At 40.0% G+C, this 25,098-nt stretch overlaps 1 protein-coding gene across 2 annotated transcripts in view; it reads right to left on the reverse strand.

Annotated features, from left to right (window-relative positions):
• Nucleotides 1-25,098, reverse strand: part of znf407 (zinc finger protein 407) — a 172,121-nt gene that overhangs the window by 66,757 nt on the left and 80,266 nt on the right. For both annotated transcript variants that reach the window (XM_087805591.1, XM_087805590.1), the window contains exon 6: nucleotides 6,319-6,485. In XM_087805591.1, the coding sequence (XP_087661717.1) occupies nucleotides 6,319-6,485 (167 nt within the window). The remainder of the gene's footprint in view (nucleotides 1-6,318; nucleotides 6,486-25,098) is intronic.

Raw genomic sequence — 25,098 nt, forward strand, 5'->3', positions numbered from 1 at the left:
TACAGTTAAAGCAAAATAATGTATGAAAAACATGTGATTCATTTTAAAATGTTAACATTTTTTTGATGTAATTATTAAAAAAACAAATTCAACCTTTCAATGTAGAAAATTGAAATATATTAAATAATAATGAAATGCTTAAGAACCTTTTAAAGTTAAAAACGATTTAGTTATTTGATTTCCTCGTTTTGTTGAACAAACGCAGAAAGAACAAACACTTCAACATATTCAACACATTGAACGTCTCCAAATAAAAGGCTCACATATTGTCAAGTGTCGATTGAACAAATGCTGAGGAAGTTGAACAATCAGCGTAAAGCACTGCTGAGCTGCTGCGCTGTGTGTTGTTAATGGTCTGAGATCTGTTAAGTGGCAAAATAAAAGGCGGAAGGAGAGAAAAGGAACAGATGAGCAGCATGTTGGCGTCGATTAACAGATGAGCCGAGCAGAAGTCACAGATCACTGGTGTATATCCATCACGGCTCTCGCCGCTAACTAATTCCTCCAATCAGATGGATCCGTGTAAATATGTCAAATGGGGGACGGGAAATTGCCAGTGTGGTTTATTGACTGTGATAAAATCTGAAAAGCACCGCTGAACATAATTACATACTTGTCAGAGCCATAAAAATTAGCTTTATTATCAATGGGATGGTTTTCTACAACTTCATTTGGGGGCGATGCCTTCCAGATGGGGAGCGTGGAGAGCTCGTTCACACTCCTGCTCTCCTCCCTGCATCTGCTCCGTCATTAACAGCTTGATGGTCTCTCTCTCTCCCTCGCGCCGCCACTGAACACACCAACACACTCTGGCGCAGGCACACGTCTGCACACGTGTTTGTGTAGAAGCGCACATCTGAACACACACATCAGGACTGAGAGAGTGTACGAGTGCTTGTGTGAGCACTGAAGGAGTAGAACAATATATTGATACGTGGTGATATCATAATTAAAGCCTCTAGATGGCAGCAGTCATTATGTTCTCTTCAGCTAAAGGAACGCAATCCTGTGTGAATCCAGCAATGACTGAGGACGAGAGGATACGGTGATGACTGAGGACAAGAGGATACAGTGATGACTGAGGACGAGAGGATACAGTGATGAATGAGGACGAGAGGATACAGTGATGACTGAGGACGATGGGATACAGTGATGACTGAGGACGAGAGGATACACTGATGAATGAGGACGAGAGGATACAGTGGTGATATAATAATTACAGCCACTAGATGGCAGTAGTCATTATGTCCTCCGCAGCTGAAGTAAGTAAGTAAGTAAGTAATATTTATTTATAAAGCAATCCTGCGTGAATCCGGGGATGACTGAGGACAAGAGGATACAGTGATGACTGAGGACGAGAGGATACAGTGGTGATATAATAATGACAGCCACTAGATGGCAGCAGTCATTCATTTCTCTGCAGCTAAAGGAACGAAATCCTGCGTGAATCCCGCGATGACTGAGGACGAGAGGGTACAGCGATTATATAATAATTACAGCCACTAGATGGCAGCAGTCATTACTTTCTCTGCAGCTAAAGGAACGCGATTGCGTATGACTGCGATGACTGAGGACAAGAGGATACAGTCACTCCAAATACTATTGCTGCTCTTGTCTCGAACACGTGTTAAAAGTCGTAAAAGATACTACTTTCTACCTGGAAAAGTCTCAGCTGACATAAAAATAAATATATATATATATATATATATATATATATATAATATATATATATATATATATATATATATATATATATAAAATATATATCTTTTATATATATCTAATGTTGTTTTTCAGTTTTCCTGCAGAAAACCCGGTCAGATCTCAGGATGAGGCAAATCAGTCTCTCTTCCCAAACCGTCCTTTCGTCCCCCCTCTCATTACAACGCTACAAGACCCCACCGCAGAAAAATCCATAGCCATCGATCCTGGAGCCGCAGCTGCGGTCGCCACAATTATTCCCCAGGATTCTCCAAGAGGAAACATCGGCGATAAATTACATGTGTGCTTTTCATCCGCTGATCTGTGGCCGCCTGCTCTCCCAGAGGCCGAAAGAGAGGGATCAGGAAAAAGTGACATGATGCCGTCAACGCTGGAGTTTTATCCGCGACACGTTCCTGAAGCCAAAGGTTTTAGTTGAAACCTCAAGAACGTCGACCCTGACCCGGAGGCCGATCTGGACACGGGTTCAAACGGACGTAAGGAAAAAGCTCAATTTAAAACTCACCAGGAAATGTTTGCGAGACAAAGGAGGAGACTTTGAAGCACCTTTGTGTGTCGGTGCTGTGTGTTTGGGATCACCCCGGAGGAGCCGCTATAATTGCCTCCCTCATTAGTTATGTTTTAGCAGGGGTGGATGGGAGGGCAATTAATTTCACCGCTTAATTTCTGACACGGAATCCGCCGCTGTATTGATGTGCTCGCCATTTTGCCTCTCATTTTTCAGGGAAATTAATTGACAAAGTGGGAAGATTTATCAGCATATCGCCAGATTAAGCGACAAACTGAGGCGACGAGGAAATCAATTGTGGCCCTGTCGCTATGTGGAGCCCTTCACGACCCCCCCCCCCCCCTCCACCGTGGTCCCTACCTTACAATGCCCAAGAGCCTGGGAAAAGCGGGGCTGGGTCAGATGCTGCACTTATTTATTTATTTGAGTCGCTCATTCATCAGCAGTTACAAATGACCCTGGCGTCTGACGACCACTGAGTCTCTACCCGCCCCCCCCCTCGACAAGACGGGTGTGTGAGGAGGAAGCCATTAACATAAAAAACACACAAATCAGAGAACAATAAATCTGGTTCGTGCAGGACAAGGAGAGCTAGAGGTGTAAACTTTTCCACTCCTGTAGGAAGGAAGAGAGTTTGCAATTACACTGAAATAATGATGCAAGCGTGAGGACCCGAGCACCCTGCTACGATGCTCCTTGTTCACCCGCGACACATTTTTACATCCGAATAGAAAATATTTGTGTTTATTTTCCCTTAAACACTGAGGTTTGCCCCCAAAGTTTTTCCTGCTCCGACACATTTAACATGTTGTGTAAACTTGAGCTGTCATGTTTATTTATCATCTCATAAAATATGACATGATAAATACTTTAACCAGTAAAAAAGTGTATCATTACCGCGACTTCAATGGTAAATTGATTACATGGAATATCCACTTTGATTTATTTTAAAATAAAACTATATTTACAGTAAGTTTAGAGTAAAAGACACATTTCTATTTCAAGATATTTAAAACCATCGTTACTCAGAAATGTGTGAGTTAGAATTCAAAATTTCCAATGAAATAAAAATAAAATAAATATTTTTTAGATAGTTTTTGTGCTTTTTATTTACCTTATATTTTCATTCCAGGTTCTTTTAAATAAGGAAAATAATAACTTTCCAACAGTAGATATTTTACATAATTATCATATAAGATAATAACTGCACATAAATTAATGCTGCAGTTTCTGCTTTTTTAACCATGATTTTCTTGATATGAATGATATGTATACGAATAAATATTATATATGCTTTACCAGAAAAAAGATCATTATAGTGAAATTAATTTATAAAAATCCACTATTTTAAATGTAAAAGATATAGATTCAGAAATTTGAGAGTTAAATTATTAGTGAAATAAGAACTAAAATAACATATTCATTCTTATTTATACGCGTGTATTTCTATTCCCTGTTTATTTTTAAAAATAAAAATAATGATAATTTCATACAAGACAATAACCTCTCATGAATCAATGTTTCAGTTCATGATCCTCTTTTTTTTCTATTAAAATACTTTTAAACTCTTCAAAGTCTTCCTCAAGCTCACTTTACCACTTTTCTACTTTTACATGTGAACAGAAAACATTTTTGTTTATTTTTCCTTAAACACAGACTTTCCTTCTCTGACACATTTAAACTGAGTTAAAATTCAAAAATTTGCAGTAAAATAAAAACTAATATTTAATATTTATTTTCGTTTTTGTTCTTCTTTTTTTAAAGTTTGTATTTCTATTCCATATTCTGGTTTAATAAGACAAAATAATAACTTTTAATGGGGATCACATTTCACAGAATGATAAGTTAATTTTGTAGTTTTTAAACCCAGCTTGTCCATTAAACGACTTGTCACTTTACTCTGAGGCCGCACGACTAGTGCCCCCTCTCTGGGTGATACGTAGGTGATAGCCCGACGCCAGGCGCGCAAGGGCGAACGATGAGGGGCTGGAAACAAATGAAAATAAAACGTCTAATTATGTCGGAGGGGGCTTGACATTACATCACTGTTAAAACACATTTAAAATAACATCCAGCAAGTCTCTCTCTTTCCCACACACACACACACACACACACACACACACACACACACACACACACACACACACACACACACACACACACACACACACACACACACACACACACACACACACACACACACACACACACACACACACACACACACACACACACACACACACACACACACACACACTCGGCAGGCAGCCGTGACGGATGGAGGGCTCTCCTGCAAGTGTTCAGTCAGCCTGTCAGGACACTGGCTGCTCCTTCTGTCGCCGACTTAAAAGTGTTCGGGACGTTAGCGAGGCCGAGGGGAAACTGTTGGGCTGCTGCGTGAAGACGCTTTTAAAGAAGGAAACGACTTCTGTCGCTGTCTAGAGACATTATTCCAAACTATATTCACTCCTGAAGCCGCTTCCAAATGTATTTTTTAAACACAAAGACGACATACAGGCTCTACAAACTTATTCTTCTGGATTTTATAAAGTGTTAGACTATTTAGATTTGAACTTTTATTGTTGTTTGGATCAACAACACTTATTTCAATCTCAACATTACATATGAGGTGTCATCCTTCTCAATAACCCTCTCAGTGATGGTGAAGAGCTCACATAATGCTTTACCGCCCAGCCAACCAATCACAGCTGTCGATGACTTTCGACACAACAACATAGACAGCTGACATTATTTTAAAAGAACATGCCACTATTTCAGAAGAGGTGAATTTAATTTAAGTGCATCTCATACATATATAGGAATTAGGGCTGCACGATATATCTAAGAAATATTGATATCACAACATTGGCACGTGTGATATGCATATGGTAAACATGTGCGATAATTTCTAATTTTTTATTTTATAAAATAAGCATTTCTTAAATACAAACTTCGACCAATCAGTGTGACGTTCTGTAAAGTTGTCAATTTGTACTTCTATGTCTTGTTGTCGTTTACGTCTCCGTCTGTCTGTGAACCGTGCGGCGCAGCTTGCTAGGTACGGTTGTTATAGCGACGCGTCTTGCCGGCTCAGTATATACACGGAAGTAATACTAACTTATGATCTACTCAAACACTAGTGATCCAGTCACTCATCTCTTTCAACCTCCTTTGTTAAAGCAATATATTGTAAGAAGGATGTAATGCAGGTAATTCAACAAATTAAATGTTTCATTTATTTTTAATGATCAAAGATGATCAGTTAATAAACTCCTAATAAACAAGTCAAAAGTAATATATTTTCATATGAAAATAAAGAACGATCTGATCCGTAGCATCTCTGTTTCAACAAAAAATAAATCAACAGGGTTTAAAAATTCATCTTGATCCATGATTTGACATAGACGTAGAGTTTAAACACTGTATTGCAGCGACCAAGAGAGAATTGTTTCCCTCATTGACTTCATTCATGACTGAACATTTGTCCACAAAGATGAAACAAAACGTATTTTCAGCAGAAAGTGGGAAGTCTTGCTCACGAGGATCAGAACGACTTCATGGACACACCATCGCTGACCAGCTTGGGATGAGGGACAACATGCCCGTTGACCAGATGGACACGGAGGAACAGCTCGCTCCATAGAACAATAAAAGAACATCTCCAAGAGTAAGACTCAAGTCAAGCTGCAGATGAGACGGTTGTAAACGAGTAACTCACTCTTTGATGTTGAAAGCCTGTGCAGATGGACAAATATCAGCCAAAAACCTGTGTATGTTTTTTTTCCTCCAAACAAAGCTGTGAAGATTCATAAATAATGTGAGATTTTCACACTTAACACATAAACTTCGTCTTGTTTAACAGCCGGGAATCAAAGAGGAGTTCGATCGGATCCAAGTTTGGTGATTTGGACTAAATAACATACTTTTTTTTAGAGATGGCTTGTGAATTGTTTTGTTGTTTAGGACGTCGGGCAGAAGAGTTGTATGAACAGAAGACAAAGGAGTGAAGGATGTGATCAGGTGACTAATGTTGTTTTATTTCAAAGGAGTGCAACAATGAGGTGTAGACAAACACAACAGTCGCTCACCTGTGTGGGTCCGATGGTGATCTTTCATGGCCGACTGGTTGAGGAAGGAGTAGTGACAAGATGGCCATGTACATTTGAACGGCTTTTCTCCGCTGTGCAGTTTCATGTGGTTGTTCAGCGCCCACTTTTCACTGAAGGTACGCTCGCACAACTCGCACTCGAACTTCCTGTGGTAGAGAAAAAAAAAAACAGGGAAAAATAAACATGATTCGTTTTTTCATGATCGCAAAATTATTATTCAATTACTACATTTTATTTTTACTCATAGATATTTTTGGTTTATTTATAATCAATTAATTGTGTGTAAAATAAAAATGATTGTGTATTTTTTTTAATCTAGATGCCTTCAACAGCACTGTATCAATATACATTTTTTTTTTTTTAAACTTTTTTTGGCTTTCAAAATCATGTTTTATTGTACTATTTCTAGTTTATTCTGAAAGTCTATCAATAATGAAATTTTGTATTTACAAGTAATGCGCAAATATAGATGCATTCAACTTTAAATAAACTTTCAGCTGCTAAGCGTAGGCAGTCATCTAAAGGAACAATAAAATCCCGGCGATGACTGAGGACGAGAGGATACAGTCGACTCCATCGGCTTTTTTAGCTGATGTTTGGACATATTGATTGGTTGGTTTCAGTTCTGTCACATTAACCACAAGAGAGTTGAATCACAGGACGTCAGTGTCTCCTAAAAGAACACTTTTCAAGTGTATCGGACTATATGGTATTGTGAGCGGAATACGGCACTGCATCTTGAAATTAGTGTATGGAAATAGCACTACAACATATGGTCGCTTGATTGTGCGCTGTACATCTATGGCGGGACTCACACACACACACACACACACACACACACACACACACACACACACACACACACACACACACACACACACACACACACACACACACACACACACACACACACACACACACACACACACACACACACACACACACACACACACACACACACACACACACAAACAGAACCCAGCCTGCTGCTGGTGTGTCATGTCTGTATAAGCAGGCATTGATTTTTCTGTCCCGGCCTGCCACCTCCACCATTTATTCTCTGCTTTGCACCAGTGCCCAGAGGACTAGAGAAATTGTGTTACACTCCGCACAAACACACACACGCCCTGCAGGACCGGTAGAGAGAATAGAGTTCACCTGTCCTGCATCCCTGACCACTTAGCCAGGGCTAAACGAACAGTTAGCAACATGTTACCTCGCGCCTTGAGAAGTGGATAATCCTGGTTTCCTCAGGCTTACAACTTCAAAACATAAGAGTCCAGAATGTAAATGAATCGTTCACACACACGTGTACGGTGAGTTGTTCCTGAGGTTGTGCGGCTGTGGTGCTTCATGATGGATTAGAAACAAGTGGCGAGACTTAAACGCTGTTTGTGGAACGGGTCCTTCTTTACCTCCCTCTGGAGTTCCCAACTGGTCCACAAGAAGACAGATACATATAAAACAACGACAACATAATTTGGGCACTCGATGACTAATGGGAACAAAAGAACTGAACATGTTCTGGAACATTCGTCTTGAAAGCTTTGGGTTCATCACTTAAGCGCCGGCGGCCGTCTTCAGGTCCTGATTGTGTTTCTTAATCTCTGTAGTGTTCGTTTGATGGCGAGCAGCATGACACTCACCTGAACAAATAATGACTCGGAGCAGCATGAAGCATGTGTCGGAATCAATAATTCAAACTCATGCATCTTCTTTACAAAAGAAAGGGGGGGCCAACACAGAAGGAAACCAAAGGAAAGAGAAAGTGTTCGCTGACTTTCACTTTCAGCTTCATCAGCAATATTAAACTGAAACTTCCCGAGGGACAGATTTTCAGAAGGATGTGGTTTGGTCAACCCTCCTACTCCTACTACCTGTTGAATTCTAGGCAAATGGATGCAAAATAGATTTGTAGAATTGTGAATCATTTTGCACTTTGAAATAGCAACAGATACGTTATACTGACATTGTGAAAACCACAAGAACATGGGAATTCCTAAAGTATTTTCTTTTGTGTAGATATATTTCTGTCCATTCGTCATTAAATCTTACATTTCCGTGACATGTTTACGTCGATCTGAAAGGACCCTATTGCATTATATAAACTGAAGGTCCTTGGCTTAGAGAGTTTGTCAAAAATCGAGGAAAGACTTCTTGATAACCTATTCATTATTAATGAGTGAATGGATAAAATTGTCCAAGTAGATTGAAGGGCGAGATGTAGTTAAATAGCTCTGAACATAATCTTCTATCAAATGTGATCTAAAATCATATTGAATATTGTCCAGTACAATCTGAGGAGGGATTTTCAACACACTTAAAAAAATGTTGTCACAACATGATCTTGAGCTTGTAATCCATGCGTTTGTGTCTTCTCGTCTGGACTATTGTAACAGTTTATTTTCATGTCTAAACAAGAAGGATCTGTCGCGCCTGCAGTTCATACAAAACTCTGCAGCCAGAATTCTGAGCCGCTCTAGTAGAAGAACTCACATTTCTCCGATCCTTAAATCTCTTCACTGGCTTCCAGTTTCTTTCAGGATCATTTTAAAATTCTGGTTCTTACTTTCAGATCTATTGATGGTCATACCTTCCATCACTGATCTGATCCAGACTTACACCCCAGCTCGGGCTCTAAGGTCTGTGGATCAGAATCTACTGATGGTTCCTGAACACGCTTCCGGACAAGAGGAGAGAAATCCTTCCAGACTGTTGCTCCTGAGCTTTGGAACGAACTTTTATTTGTGCTTTTCCTTGATTCTCTGAGACTCCTGTGTTTGTCTTATGTGTCTTGATCTTTTAACTACATATTTTATTGGGTATTGTTTTGATTGTTTAAGCGCTTTGTGACCCTGGTCTGGAAAAGCGCTCTATAAATATTACTTCACTTCAAACTTTAAAAATCACTACTTTGAAATAGTGCATTTATTCTTCTTATTCTGTCCAACAGGCAACTAAATGTGACCAACAGATGTACGTTTGTATCTACATTTCCTAAGCATTTCTATCTCCCTGCTGTATTTATAGAACTGTGACCTGCCTACGCCTCAGTGGGAGAGGTAAATAAGATGAGTGAAGAGATGCTATCTTTTATTGTAAGCATTATGCACAACACTCCTGCTTTATGAGCTAATCGGGCCATTGTTTATCACGGGGCATAATCGCACAAGCGAGGCAGGCAGGCCTTGACGAGGGACTGCTGGGACGGAGGGAGAGAACCCAGAGAGAAAGAGAAGAGGAGTGGAGCGAGTAAATGGAGGAGTCTGGGCTGCCGGAGTCGACTATCAGTGGGGGTTTTGGATGAGAGGAAGGTTTGCGTCTGTTTTTATGGGATCAGATGGAGTGCTTTGATCTTGTCCCCGTGCGTCAGATACAGTCACGATCCACCGCCTCGCCCATACATATGCACGGCGCCTCCAAACAGACGCGCACCATGAAAACACACCAACGCTGGATGGTAAAGACCAGCCAAGACTGAGCGTTGTTGCTCCGTCAAAGCTGTAGGTGTGTGTTCATACATGGAATCAGGAAAATAAACAGTTGACTGACACATTGTCCGTTTGGAATTAAAGAGGAAACAAAGTGTTGAAAGTTATTGAAATAAAACATCAACATGATGAATAAAATATTTATTTTAACTCGAGAAAAGGTTGATGGTTTAATCAAGTCTGGATGTTAGTTGAGAATGAAAGATGAGCATCAATTAAATCTAAAGATTTGTTCATTCTTTGATTACATAAAGTGTCTTCAGCAGAGATAAGTGACTAGTAGCTAAATCACTGGTCCAGAAAATATCCAATAACAGCATATAATAAATAATGTGGTTACTATAGGTACACTACAATCTAAATAATATAATTTTGGTTTAAGGTTTAAAAGTTATTTCTACCCTTTTTACTCGATTTTTTGCGATAGTAGGGTTTTAAGAAGATGATATACATTTGTAGAAGGAATATCATCATTACATAGGTTGGTAGCTCAGGTATTTAGTAAAAAAATGAAATGAAACAGATTTGTTTTTCCTACTTCTTTCAAAGATTATGCCATTTGGGTTAAAACAGTGGAAAACCTTGACCTGAGAGCCAACAACATGTACACACTGATATATCTATCACGTAAAGATGTAAAACAAACATGACTTAAGAGTAGATACAGAGTGGTATTTGAAGTGGATACATATTTACATATCCATCGACCTTTGCGCTTGATGGAGTCTACTGACTCCTTTAAGAAACATCTTAAGACATTTCTATTTGTTCAGGCTTTTCCTTGAATTTCTCGAACTCCTGTGTTGTTCTCAGTATTATCTTGATCTTTGAAGTATGTACTGTTTTGAGTATTGTTTTGATTGTTAAAGCGCTTTGTGACCCTGGTCTCGAAAAGCGCTATATAAATATTACTTACTTACTTACTTACTTACTATATATCATTATGACGTTAGTCTGTTAGTCTGATAAAAAAGTAACTTAATAAAGCCCAAATATTTGACAATGAAATGGGAAGTGGGAGCGACTGATGGTGAATCAATCAACTTGAACAATGTGATTAGAGATTGAAGGACAACAAATGGTTCAATACGCTTATATAAATCGAATAAACGGTAGGAATGGATCACAGACCAGTCAAAGGCCAAACATTTATTTTACGTGTATACGTTTGCTTGCTTTTAAACAAGTAGTAGTTTCAAGTAGTTTCCCGTAATCAAACAACGTTCTTACACTTGGCAATGGTTTTGACTGTGAATAAAACAAAACAAAGCAACTCTGAGCCTTTTAAGGAAACAAAACCAGGACCAGCACATGCTCATTATTGCCCCCATGCGGCGAGTAGCACGCTGGAATAATCCTCATGTTAGTGAGCAATTTAATATGTATAAAGTCCACGGAAGCCCTGATGAAGAGCGACCTTGACCATGGCGTTTTATTGTTAATCCACGGATGTAAATAGTTACAACCTTTCTGGAGGAAGGAGCCGCTCTTGTCTTGACGCTGGTCAGCGAGAGGGAAAGAATCGTACTGTAACACAAAGACGGGAAGAGATGGAAAAAGAAAGAGAGAGGCCGACTTTTGCCTGCAGCCAATATGACACAAACAGACAACTTCAAAGTGAAGACTGTTGTTTATTCGGGGAAGGGAGAGAGGGAGCGAGGGGGGGAGAGAAAATGTATCTGATATGCAACTGTCAGGAGAGCATTTCTACATGCAAAATAGCGGGTGAGTGAGAGAGATTACCTAGAGGGAGGAACATGACAGCATTCAGTAGGGTCAGAATGGATCATCATCTTCAGCCCCATCCCTCTCCCTCCATCTTCATCTCTCACACCCTTTCCCTCCCGCTTTCCTTCCGTTCCCTTTGCCTCTCATCCTGTTTTCAGACTCCATCACTCTGCACTTCGACAACCCGGCAGCTTTAAATCCAGACTAAATTAGCTGAATGAAGATTAAATCATTTGGCCCTGAGCTCTCCCAGATATTGGTAGGAAGACCGAGTAAGCCTTAAATGCCGACTGACTGGGTTTGGACCTGAATCTGCGACTGTGGAGATGCGCTTCCTTCAGTGGCAGTCAATTGAAACCTGATTAGTCCGGGGTGTAGGGTAACGCACCAGGAAAGGATTGAATTTCCAACACAAGCGTTTGCCTAAATAACGGCATTGGCTTCGTTTATTTTTCATCTGCATGTCCAACGTTTCAGGTACAGAAAGAAGAATCATCGCTCAAGATCTGGAGGAGAATCTGTAACGTTGATGTAGGGAGGAGATCCAAATAAGATTCTCTTGCACATGTATGAAAGGCAGACATGGTGGAATTGTCCGGACAATTATCTGAAGTCATTCCCGTAAGCTTGTCGCACAGACGACAAGAAAAGCCACCAGGAAGTGTTGCAGATGAACCTCCAGTGAAGGGACCGCGGCTGCATATGACTGCAATATAAACAAGAGCACACAACAGAGATGCCGCTGCTGATTTATGTTTACCTTCAATCCCAGGAGGAGGTGGGGAAGGAAAGAGGGAGAGGGAAAAAAAAAAGATAATGAAATAAATAATAAAAGAGCAGACCCATCAGATAAGCTCCTGTTTATCCCGCTGTAGGGCAAATACAAATTGTCAATTTAATGAACACGGTGGACGTGATGAAAGCGGGATGAAGGAGCCTTTCCACCGACAAACAATCAGGAAATGTTATCTTAATATTGTTGCCATGTTATTCAGACCATAACTTAGAGGCTGGGAGAGAGAGGAAGGGACGTCATAAGAAGGGATGAAGCGAGGCACAAGGGCCAGGTCCCTCCGTGGTCCAGTTATTGCACGTTTATATTATGTGCTATTGTCAAAAGACACGGAACAACAAACTCACCATAAAGTAATCTTTAATATAAAAAAAACTTCAATTTTTCTCATGTTGCACAAAGGTAAAAGTTAAAAGAAGGGTCGTCACTTTATCTAATTATTTAAATTATTTACAACAAATGATTAATTTCACTTTAGCGTCGATTCAATGCAAACTTTACCCTTTAAGTGTTTTAAACTAGGCCCATTGAAGGACTCGGACCTGACAGTGGCTCTTAACTACTCACATGCGTCATTAGTCAAACTGACTGCTATGGCCTTTGAACAGCAAGAATGAAAAGAAAAAAAAAAACGATAGAAAAGAACGTGATTTGTATCTTTTGTAAAGAAGGAATTGTCACCGAAGTTGTTCCTGTCTGATTTAAATGCTAAACATGAATGATGAGTTGATGAGGCCTCGTGATACAGCATCACTACTAAATGTGTCTTCTGAATTGGATTCCAAATCTTTTCTTCTTAGTATATTCATTTGATTGGTCATGAACTACAATTTCGTTATGTCCTAGAATTCTTCATTTGTGGCCAATAAGTACAGATGAGATTAAGATGAAATTAATTAGATCAATTAATTCCAAATCCTGTAATGGGTGGACTATTTGCAAGTCTAACATAAACATAAACATGTACTGACTGCTGCCTTAAAACGTCACCAAATAAGGTTGCCAAGTATCATCCACTTTCTCAATGCATTAAATCCACTACTCAAAACTAGGGGTGTGATAATAAATTCATACTCAGATACAGTATATATTCAACAATTTTTTCCTGTTACTGTATCGATATTCGACAACACTTTGTTGATTTTTAAACTGCCGGCCTCTCAAGGGGAGCAGTCATCACTACCTCCGCGGCATTGGGGAACAAAGAAATCCCAGAAGATCCTGGTGATAACTGAGGACCAGAGGATACAGCTGGCTCCAGCAGCTTTTAAAGCTTAGGGTTGGACATAATTAATTGTTGTCTCTGTTTTTTTTCCAACAGAGACAACAAACAATCACAAGATGTCACTCATTATCTTTCTGAAGTTTATTAAAATATATCATATTGAATCTTAACGTAGGTGAATATATCGTATCGTAAGATTAGTGTATCGCTACAGCTCTACTCACAAATATTCTCAGGTAAATGTCTCAAACCATTTGCCTATAAAATAACAATTTTTTGCATCGAAAAAAACTAAACTAGATATTCATGAGTCCACAGACACCGGGAAGACTTTTCTGCATGCGTGTGGAGGTGTGAAAGGAACCGTTTCCAGACTTGCTGATTTAATGGCTTAATAGATTTTGCAGATATCAAACCATTAATCACAAATGTTTAAACCCAAAGCCTGCAAATCAAGTGCTTCAAAAAGCTTCCAGCCAAGATTAGGAGTACTGCGAGAATCTGATTTGTGGGACACGAGTTGGTCAAAGGCCTCTCTCCAGCGTCCCCAACTCATCCTCCAACAGCAATTTAAAGAGCGCCCAGATGCTTTAAACTTTTCTCCATTTCTTTGAATTAAGGGCGTCACAATCTGAGACGGCAGTGAAATTAACTATTATCTCCATATTTATATATTGCGTGCACTAAATTGCGTCAGGAAGAATTACTATCAATATGAATATCTGCAACAATAACTCAGCTGCGGCGCTGAGGACAGGATGCTCTTTATCAGCCTCCTGATAGGCCTTAAATACAGCACAAGGCAGCCGTATCAGAGTTTTTTCTCTCTAATATCAGGCCGCATTAGCACCTCGTAAATCAAATTACACCCCTAGAATTTCATTAGGCTCACCTGCCAGCGCTACTGTGCTGCAGAAATATTTATGTTTTTATGCTGCCATTGTGAAGCTCTCGGATACACAAAAGGGAGCGTTAAAGGGGGGGTGAAAGGAAAAATGGGTGATAAACCTAATTATCTTTTAAGAGTACAGAGACAATATGTCATAAATTGAAGAAATACTGAGGAGAGTTGATGCTTTCAAAGCCTACGAGGCTGAGACTTGTGGGACGAGTCTTCGCTGCTGCTGTTTACCATCTTTAACCAGGCCTAGACTACTACAATCCAATTAGCGTCTTCCCGAAATTCTCCCTAAACGGAACTCAAACAGGATGATGTACGACACCGATCACGGGGGCCCTCGACAACAAGGTAATCTCATGAAGCGGGAGCACCAACGCTAATAGGGCAAATACTTGTTCAAAATGGATGCAAATGTTATGATACGAGTCCGTCTTCGTTATCAAATCACCTCAAAAGAATTCACTTTTTCCATTTGTTCACGTGTTTGTTTGTTTATTGGATGGCGTTCTCTGCGGCGTGAGCGTCACGGCTCGCGTGGAAGGAACCGTGACAGTCCACATTCTTTCCTGCAGGATCCGATGTGTTTGGGTTCCGATGAGACGGAATGGCCGAGCGGGCGACTCTAAACAAACGCTGCTTAATAAATAGTAGTTTATGTTAATCAAAGTAAATAAGTAAGTAAGTAATTCATATTTGTAAAGAGCTTTTCCAGAACAGGGTCACAAAGCGTTCTGAGGAGCCTGACTAAAGTGCATTTAAATGTTAATAATTCAAGTTGAAACGGTGCGACTCGTAGTCCCACAGAGCCAGCTTACTTTTGAGCAACAATGTTATTTTAAAATGTTAAATTAATATGTAATTATATTTAATTCATGTCAAATAACACACCAAGATCTTCGTATTGAGCTACAGTGTACACGGCACTATGGTGGAGCACGTAACTGTTATTTTTTCAAACAAAGAACGGCTAAAAGAATGTCCAGAGAGCGGCTTTATGTGCTCCAGTGGGTAGGAGTAAAAGACCAGGTCCATTCACTCCCTTATTACTGGAATTGTAATTCAATGATCACCTTAGATCACACGCGTGCCATAAATCAGATAGGCTTGACAGAGGATGAAAAATTGTATTAATAATGTGAAACTTATTATACAGTCCCAAATGCTCCCTTGATAAATGACATTGTTTGGGCCTGACAATGATTGCATTTAAACATTTTTTTCCTTTTTTTTGAAGTTCAGTTAGTGTGTGTGGGTGTGTGTGTGTGTGTGTGTGTGCTTGTGTTTTGCTGGACATGGCGGTATTGGTTGACTGCTGGGCGGAGAAGACAGAAGTGGGGTTCCCAAGCTTCATAAAATATTCAGGATGTTTCCCACCGTGCTCTCCGGAGTCGGCGGGCATGCGTCTGTGTGGCAGTTGCGAGAGTATAAAATGTGTGTGCGATCCTGGACCGTAATATGTGGCTGGTACAAGTGGAAAAGCGCTGCACAAACAACTCCCACATGCAGCGAAATGAAACGCACACATCTTCAAATCATAAAGCAGGCACGTCCCACGGTTATTACAACACCTCTCTTTAGATATCGCCCCTCGTTTTCGCCACGTCTTGAATAAATTATCGGGACTTTATTACACTTTATATTCACAACAAAAAAAAAGTAATTTAAGCAATTCAAGTCTGTGGTATGAGTGGAAGGTTTGAGAGTTTAAGGAGTTCTTTCACACATCTGATTTAACAGCCTTTGATGAATTGACGATCAATCTCGTGAGGAAGAATAATTATTATTAAAGTTATCTCAGAAGAATAATCCAGCAAAATTTACAATGTATCGATTTCAATACTCAATTGTACTTGAAGGTTTACTTGACCAATCGTTTTAAAATGTATATTTATATTATTATTACACTTGATAACAAGTTCAAGTTCAAGTTATTTTATTGTCAAATATGCATGTATCGAGACATACAGCATAAATTAAATTGTGGTCCTCTCTGACCCACGATGCAAAACATGAATACGGTTGAAAGGAAATTAATTAAGACATTCAAGAAAATAAATAAAAATAAATAACCAACAAAATGAAATAAATAATCAACAATACTTAAATGATAAACTAAAACTAAACAGAATATAAACAAAAACCTTATTATTAAACCATCCATTTGCTGATATAAAATCTTTGTTAAGCGATTTTCTCCGGACCCGTTCAACTAAGGAAACAAAGACTGGTATTTCTTGCGGGAAGTTGTAAATAGATTTAAATTGCTACATCTGAGAATCACATTGTCACGAATAACATTATTCAAAGCAACTTTTCATAGTGTAAATTCTCATTTAAAAAGTCAATTGTGTAACATCGTTCGACTCCTTTGACGCCTGTGCTTGTTTCGCCCTGTGTCGCTGGATGTTCTACAAAAACAAACAAGGCAGGAACATTGACTAGTAATTAATTCCACGTGCATTAGTTCCGCTCGTGTCAAGTCCTCAGCAAAATAAATAAATCAGCGTCTATAAAACAAAGACGGTAAAAGCAATTAACTTCTTCAGCAAAGACAAGTTGGTATAAAAGTGACTCTTTTGAGTTCAAAGAGTTTTTATAAACCCCGAATTTTATTATTAACGAGCATTTCAAATTAACTACACCACGGCACCAACGTACTCCACAATGGCCCGTATCACCTGAGAAGAGAGCGCGACGGGCTCGGCCCCCTGTCTAGCCGACACCGTCGCCGCTCCCGCAACAACCCGACGACCAAGATTAATGAACCCGCCGCCATTTTTAATTAGCCCGAGCGCGGTCATCAATTATGTCCGCCCCACCCCAAATACAAATATTGTTATGTTTGTGAGAAAATTGTTGATTTATTTTGTTGCGATGGCAGGTGGAGTGAGACGAATGGCCGCAGATCACGGCCATTTGCAGGCATGAGAAGAAAGAGCAAGAGGAGTGGGATGGATGGGAGTGGGGGGTTACATGGTAGAGGACAAGAACGGGGTCATCCGGGCGACGGGAAAACCAGCGGAAAAACCAGTCTGGGTCTCATTGTCCCTGGACAGAGGGCCAAGTCTGCAAATGTTCATGAACTCATTTAGATTTATTCAACAATTCTCTTCTACTGAGCATGTATCGACTGCAGCTCCAGCTACATGAGCAGAAACAAGTTAACACGCAAATGTCTTATATCTATGACAAGCACTTGAGTCAGGTTGTTATCATCTTACAGTGATCGTGTTGGACTCAGAATGACCTCCGTGAACTGCTCTGTGTCTGGACTTAGTTTTGTCTTATTCAAAGAAACACTTGTGAAATAAATAAGAGATTTGTAGCTCAGCTTTTGTCCTTCTTTTAGCAACTTTAGTATCGCGATTGGCTGAAAAATTACACTAAAAGGTCCATGAAGACAATAAAATATTTAAGCTATTCATTTCAAATATTTTTCACGATTTTGTATCTTATAAAAGTCTCGGACAAAGCTAGTTTTTATAATTCCATCCCTTCTGATGAATAAAAGTGAAAAATAATCATATTTCTTTGCTGGAAAAGACAGGAGAAGGTCTGTTTTGGGAACATTTTTCTCTGTTTTTGTATATAATATTTGTTATATTGAATATCTTGCTATGGTTAAATAACAGTACTTTTCATATGTTATGGTTATTTAAGTCAAAAATAATGACAATTGACAATCAACCCAGAATCTTCATAGAAACTTTTGTCCGATGAGTACTTTGTAATATAATATACACTAGAATATAATAAGATTCACACAGAAATACACTTAGGACAAACACACCGATATAGCTCTGCCGGCATGAACGACTGCACGTGTACTATCTAGAGAATAAAAGAAACAATATGGTAGACATGCAAACACAGACACGACCACGGGTCAGGGGGACAGACACGGCTCAGAGCCAGCTGTGACCTGCCGGTCCAGGTGCTCAGGAAAACCACTGTTAACGGCCACGATTGATGATCTAATCAAACTGTCACCGCCGCCATTCCGCGACAGGGGGAGGGAACGCTAGGCCGGTGTACACGGGGAAGGGTTGGGGGGGGGGGGGGGGTCTCCAAGTTAGTGAAGGAGCAGGTGGGGAGGAATATCCAGAAGGCCTTGCGCATGCTTACCGTTAGCCCAAATTGAGAGTGACAGTCTCAATAGTGAAAGGGCCTCTTTTTTCCCCCTCTAAGTAATGAAGGAAACAACTCCAGCGGTCTTCCGGAGGATGTCACATAATCAAGAGAGCCTCCACACCCCCCACCCACCGCCTCGCTCCACAGCGCCTCCACTCCTGGTGGCGGAGGTGGTGGTGGGGGGGAGCTCATTGGGAATGATGCAGTCGAGAGCTAATGCGACAGCTAACACGGAATATTTCTGATTTACCAACACTTTGCTACACAGTACTACTACTATTATGATGTCTTACTGTAATCACACGCAGTAAATATTTTAAACTTCCATCATTAATGTTTCACTCCGTCTGATTTCTTAAACAGGTGGATGAGGCCTTAAAGTCCAGTACTTGACTCTGGTGTTGTGATAGTGTAGTAACAAGTATATATGTGTAGTATTGTCCAGTACTTGACTCTGGTGTGGTGATAGTGTAGTAACAAGTATATATGTGTGGTATTGTCCAGTACTTGACTCTGGTGTTGTGATAGTGTAGTAACAAGTATATATGTGTAGTATTGTCCAGTACTTGACTCTGGTGTTGTGATAGTGTAGTAACAAGGATATATGTGTAGTATTGTCCAGTACTTGACCCTGGTGATGTGATAGTGTAATAACAAGGATATATGTGTAGTATTGTGCAGTACTTGACTCTGGTGTTGTGATAGGGTAGTAACAAGTATATATGTGTAGTATTGTCCAGTACTTGACTCTGGTGTTGTGATAGTCTAGAATAGAAAAAGAATAGAAAAGCTGTATTCATCCCCAGAGGGGAAACACACTAGATAGGGTAGTAACAAGTATATGTGTAGTATTGTTGAGTACTTGACTCTTGTGTTGTGATAGTGTAGTAACAAGGATATATTTGTAGTATTGTCCAGTACTTGACTCTGGTGTTGTGATAGTGTAGTAACAAGTATATATGTGTGGTATTGTCCAGTACTTGACTCTGGTGTTGTGATAGTGTAGTAACAAGGATATATTTGTAATATCGTCCAGTACTTGACTCTGGTGTTGTAGAATTTACAGACCATATGACTCTTGATGAACTCGTAACTGCTTTCATTGTTGACCAAACATCAGCTTTAAAAAAGGCTGGAGTCGACTGTATCCTCTCGTCCTCAGTCATCCCCGGGATCTCCTGGGATTTGTTTGTTACTTTAGCTGCAGAGGACGTAATGCCATCTTGAAACTGGGAGTTCAATTGCAACAAAAAAATGAGCAAACACCATGAATATTTTTAACATTGTAAATAAAAAGATGTCATTGTTTTATTTTATATTATTGAAAAAAATAAAAATAAAAAATGGATACTATGTATTATCGTGAAACAATATTTTCTCACACCATTAATAATGTGGTATTATTTTTAAATATAAACTCAAAGAAGAGTGTTTGAAGCAGACGAATGGTTTCATTTCGAGCTCTAAAGAGACGAGTTCCTGGAGTTGTTCAAATCTAATAGTAGGCTTGTTAATTGTTGTGGTACCGTTTGTGTTAATCACTTTTCCCAGGATATATCCACAACTGCCGCACGCCGGTCCAGCCCACATTAATTTAACCGCTGCTCAGCTAATTCATTGATTAATTGGTTCATTAGCGATGCTTGGCAACATCCATTTCTGTCACGACAGTCTGATGTTTCAATAACAGGCTGGCGAGAAACCAGTTTCCCAGCATACACTAGCGTCGCAGCAACAATTGTGTCACTATAAACCTGCCAGGCTTTGAAGATGTGAAGTGAATATAAAGGTGACCGGACAAGTCCTGCTTGAGTAATGCCACTTGGGTTTCCTGTGGTGGGGTGACATCATTTTTAAGAAGATGAAACTTGGAGAGCGGGACGGACACCTAGAGCCCGCCCTAGACCTCCGCGGGAAGACAAACTACTGACGCTGATTTATTCAACAATTGGAAGGTCACAGCGTCGTGACATGACAAGTGGCTTCCAACTCCGGGACCAGATACGGACTCGATAACTAATAGTGTCACCAGTAACAATATATGATTCGAGCCAGGCTGGAGAGATGGATGCTGATGCCACTTTAAATCATAATACACGACCTTCGACCCCTCTCCGGTCCCACTGCTTTGCCTCCTCTTGACACGTTCCTAACGATAGGAGAGATAGAAGGCTGAATATTCGAGCGTGCACACACATACACACAAATATGCATGCATGCAAACACAGCGCCAGCCTCACACACTCTGCACCATATGCCCGTGACAAGTGCATAAAAATGGTTCCCAAGTGATAGCACAGGCCAACCCATAAAAACTTAATGTACCTAATTTTCCAGTAATCAAACTTTTATAGACTAGGATGGCATTTAAACTAACAATTTTTAATGATCGCTTAATTTTAACAGCAATATTAACACAATCCCTCATTCCACGAATGTTTCCTCCTCCATGAAATATTGAGCAGGATAAACAGAAAGCTGCTGGCTCGCGCTCAAACAGGAAGCCGGCGAACACAAAAAGGTGAACTCGTCGTGGGGGGGGCGGGAGTCTCGGGGACGTGGCCAGGATCACAGTGGGACCGCGTCAGCGACACGGACCTCTGGGAGACACACCTTTACGAGCGACGTTGCACTTTCATTTTGATAACTGCACAGCTTTCACAAAAAAAAAATCTGCTTTTGTTATTTAAAGACTTTGAGATTTAACCTCATGAAATGAGTTTAAATTGTTTTAAAGGACTAATCTAGAGCCAGGATCTGATTTATAAGTCCAAAGTGAGCCCACATATCCCCACTTACTCTCAAGTTCATTTTTTTTTTTCTGCTGATCCATGCTTCTCCGCACTAATCACATCCCTGCACTCTGTACCAGCAGCATAGGATGTTATTGACTGCTGCCCTTGGGTGGCAGAAAACTAGGCCTTACCACCCAACGCCGAGACAGAAAGACAAAGTGCTGACACGGGCAGATAAGAGGAGGAAGAAAGAGAAAGATTAAAGAGCAGATTCATTATCAATAATTAAGGGGAAGGATTTATCCTAATGAACTAGGGGCCTGTCTTTATCTACACTTTATCTCCTGATCAAGCAGAACTCTTCTATATGCTGTGATGGAAAAGGGAAAGTGTACTTTCTGGCTTGTGACTGAGGTACGACTTGACCCCTGGAGTCGCCCACTGCTGACTTCAGGCGTGGATCTTCCGGCCACGATCTCCCCGTCCAGCCTGGATGGTCCCGGCTCTCAGCGACGGGGCAGTATGGTCACGCTCCAGGGCATGCTGGGGAACGGCTGTGAGCCCAGATTCGAACACGGCGAGACCAGATGCCCCCCCAAGTTGAACTGCTTCCCTTCTATAGTGACTAATGTCCAGAAATGTTTGCTAAAATATTTACATTTCAAAAAATAAATCAATCCCTTCAAATATTGCCATTTTTTCGGTTTATAAGGAAAATCACATTTTAAGGCGCATTAAGCATGGTGAGGCTTTGTAGTATTACTCAGCTGGGCTCCATAGTATTACCCCCACGAAACTAAATATATATAGAGCCTTGCAGAGCAAATACTACAAAGACTCACATAGTGGAACTACAAAGTCTCGCCGAATAATCCTACACAGTTTTGCGGAGTAATACTACAAAGCCACATGGAGTAATACTACAGAGCCACATGCAGTAATACTACAAAGCCTCAGGGAATAATACTATAAAGCTTCACAGAGTAATACTACGGAGCCTCCTGAAGTAATACTATTGAGCCTCGCAAAAATATATAACAACGTTATAACAAGCCACATGGAGTAATACTAAAAAGCCACATGGAGTAATATACAAAGCCACATGGATTTATACTAGAGAGCCTCAAGAAGTAATACTAAAAAGCCTTGCAGAGTAACACTACAGAGCTTCACAGAGTAATAATAAGTAGCGTCACAAATAATAATAAATAAATAATATTAATGAGCCTCATTGAGTAATACTATAGTCTTGCATAGTTGCACTACGGAGCCTTATGAAGCAATACTACAAAGCCCTGCGTAGTTAAGCTGCAGAGCCTTAAGGCGCAATACTCCTTAGCCTCATTGAGTAATACTACAAAGGCTTGAAAGTTACTTCTAAATGTTCTGAGCAATTGTATCCAATACAGCGATTTCTTAAAAATATCTTGTGCGGCCTTTTTAAAAGGTGAAGCTATAAGTTACATTAATGTTACCTGGATTATTTATGCTTTTACAATCCCTTCAATAATAACAAGTTACACGATAATGATAACTTGAACCATAGAATAACTTTTCAGAGTCGCTCATCTTATGGCCATAACTCAGATCAGCACAATATTTCCTCTTAATACACTTCTTTTGAAAAAAACTTTCTTTAAACATTAAACTACATTTCATATCCAAATATACTGTATTCCCTTGTATCAGTCAATAGCTATCAGTACATACATTTCTCGTAAAAATACCTAACTTAACTTAACTGAAACACCCTTTAGGTAAGAAACTTCAGTTTTAGAATAATATATCTTATTTTTACTTAGTAGAACATGGAGGCATGTTGCCTATGTGACATGATTCCATAAAGGTTTTGGATCCATCTATAATTCTCTTTTAACACATGGTGATACAGTGACGCACGAAAAACAAATATACCACCGACCAGAGCCAAACTATGAGCAGACTTTAGTAATTAGACATCTCCGAAAACACTGACAGCATTCTCTCCCGCTGCTTGTATCATACACTCTTTTTTTCTGGCTTAAACAAATATATCTTTCTTCAGCTTGTCAGCACTCCCGTTTCAAGAGTGATGAGTGTATTAACTCCAGGAGTTTATTATTACAAGCGTGAAAATAGAGGGCATTTTAACAATTACTTGGGAAAACAGGTATGTGAGACAGGTCAGTTGTCCTTTGGCGCCCTGTTTTTTAACAACTAATTACATGCAATTGAGGCAAGGCCGCCGCTGTCAGTCACGTTCCAAAGCCCCTCCATTGTTTTCTCATGTCACGGCGCCGACACAGAACCAGCTCGGACACGTGCAAAGACAAGGACGAACCTAATAGAGGTAAAGACAATAAATAAACAAACTTTACCAACGCTACATCAACGAAGAGTGTTGAAGAGCCGGCGTAATAAAGGTAAATAACACGTACTCTTACTGATGCTCGACAATGAAAAATATCATTTATCGGATTTCAAGTTCATGACTATGCTTGGATAGAATATATACATCAATAAATATAACCAGTGATATTGATTCTCATAAAATAAGGTGCAGAACACCTTAGAGGGTTAGTTCACCCAACATTTAAATTGAACTAATTTTCTACCCACACTCTAGTCGACCCAGGGTTAGAACTATGTTTAGTGTAATCCATGCATTTTATAGTTACAGGCTGAATGGTTACAAACTTAAAAAACATCCAAATACCTCCATACTGCACCTCTGTAACGTCCATTTTGTATTAAAGCCACAACGTGATACATTGTTAGATAAGAAAAAGTAATTTATATATTTTATATTTCAAGCTCGTCTTAGTGGAAAAAGCCAGGTTATAAGCATGAACTTTTTATTGCTGGTATTGCCCTGAACTCAGACACTGCAAGTTCGCAAAAAGATTTAAACAAACTGGGAGATTCTGCTACAAAGTGTCATGTTTATGTTCTTTCCGGTTTTATTTTGAAGTTGTGTTTCCGTTTTTGGTACGTGTTCCTCTGTTTTGTCTTGACAGACGCTGGCAGGTGCGCGGCTGGGGATGATTGAATGGCGGGTTCTTCCCACAGATAAGGAGCATCTCTAACCGGAAGAACTCGCCAGAGTATTCAGTTTCTTGACCAGGTTGGCATCTTAGATCTCGCTCCGCGCTCGCTTGTTATTGAACTGTCTTGCGAAGACCCCTGACGTTGTCAGCGATTTCTGTTACTCACGTGAGTCTTTTTCCCCTTTGTTTTTTAGTTGCTGTTTTGAGACCCCGATCTCCTGCCGCGTCCTGCCTCCGTCCCGAGCGTCTGTTCTGTTTTTGTTCCGGTCCGTTCCGACCGTGTGGATTATTAAAAGACTTTGTGTTTGAACTATTCCTCCGAGGATTATTGTTCACTTCCGCATCTGGGTCTCCTGCCGTTTTCCAATCGTGACACAAAGAAGCTTAAAATATACACTTATTTAACTTTTTTAAAACAAATATTCATTCAATACAAGACACTGAGGAAGAAGATTGAGGTACAGGTCGTGCCCTTCATACGAACATACATTTCTGCCTGTGACTCTAAAAAGACAATGACATTTGGTTGAACTATCCTGATAAGCATGTGTTTGTTTTAATTACATCGGCTCATTGACAGGCACTTCTATGCAATAATCGCGCCATAACTGGTACTTTACGCTGTCAATGCTACACAAAGATTTCTAAACTTTTGTCAGTTGTCTATACTAAGAACCTTCTATATGGCTCAAGATGGAGAAGGGGCTACAATCCTTACATATTTAGTGC

The sequence above is a fragment of the Callionymus lyra genome, chromosome 13 (genome assembly GCF_982586985.1).
Source record: "Callionymus lyra chromosome 13, fCalLyr1.hap1.1, whole genome shotgun sequence".
NCBI lineage: Eukaryota > Metazoa > Chordata > Actinopteri > Syngnathiformes > Callionymidae > Callionymus > Callionymus lyra.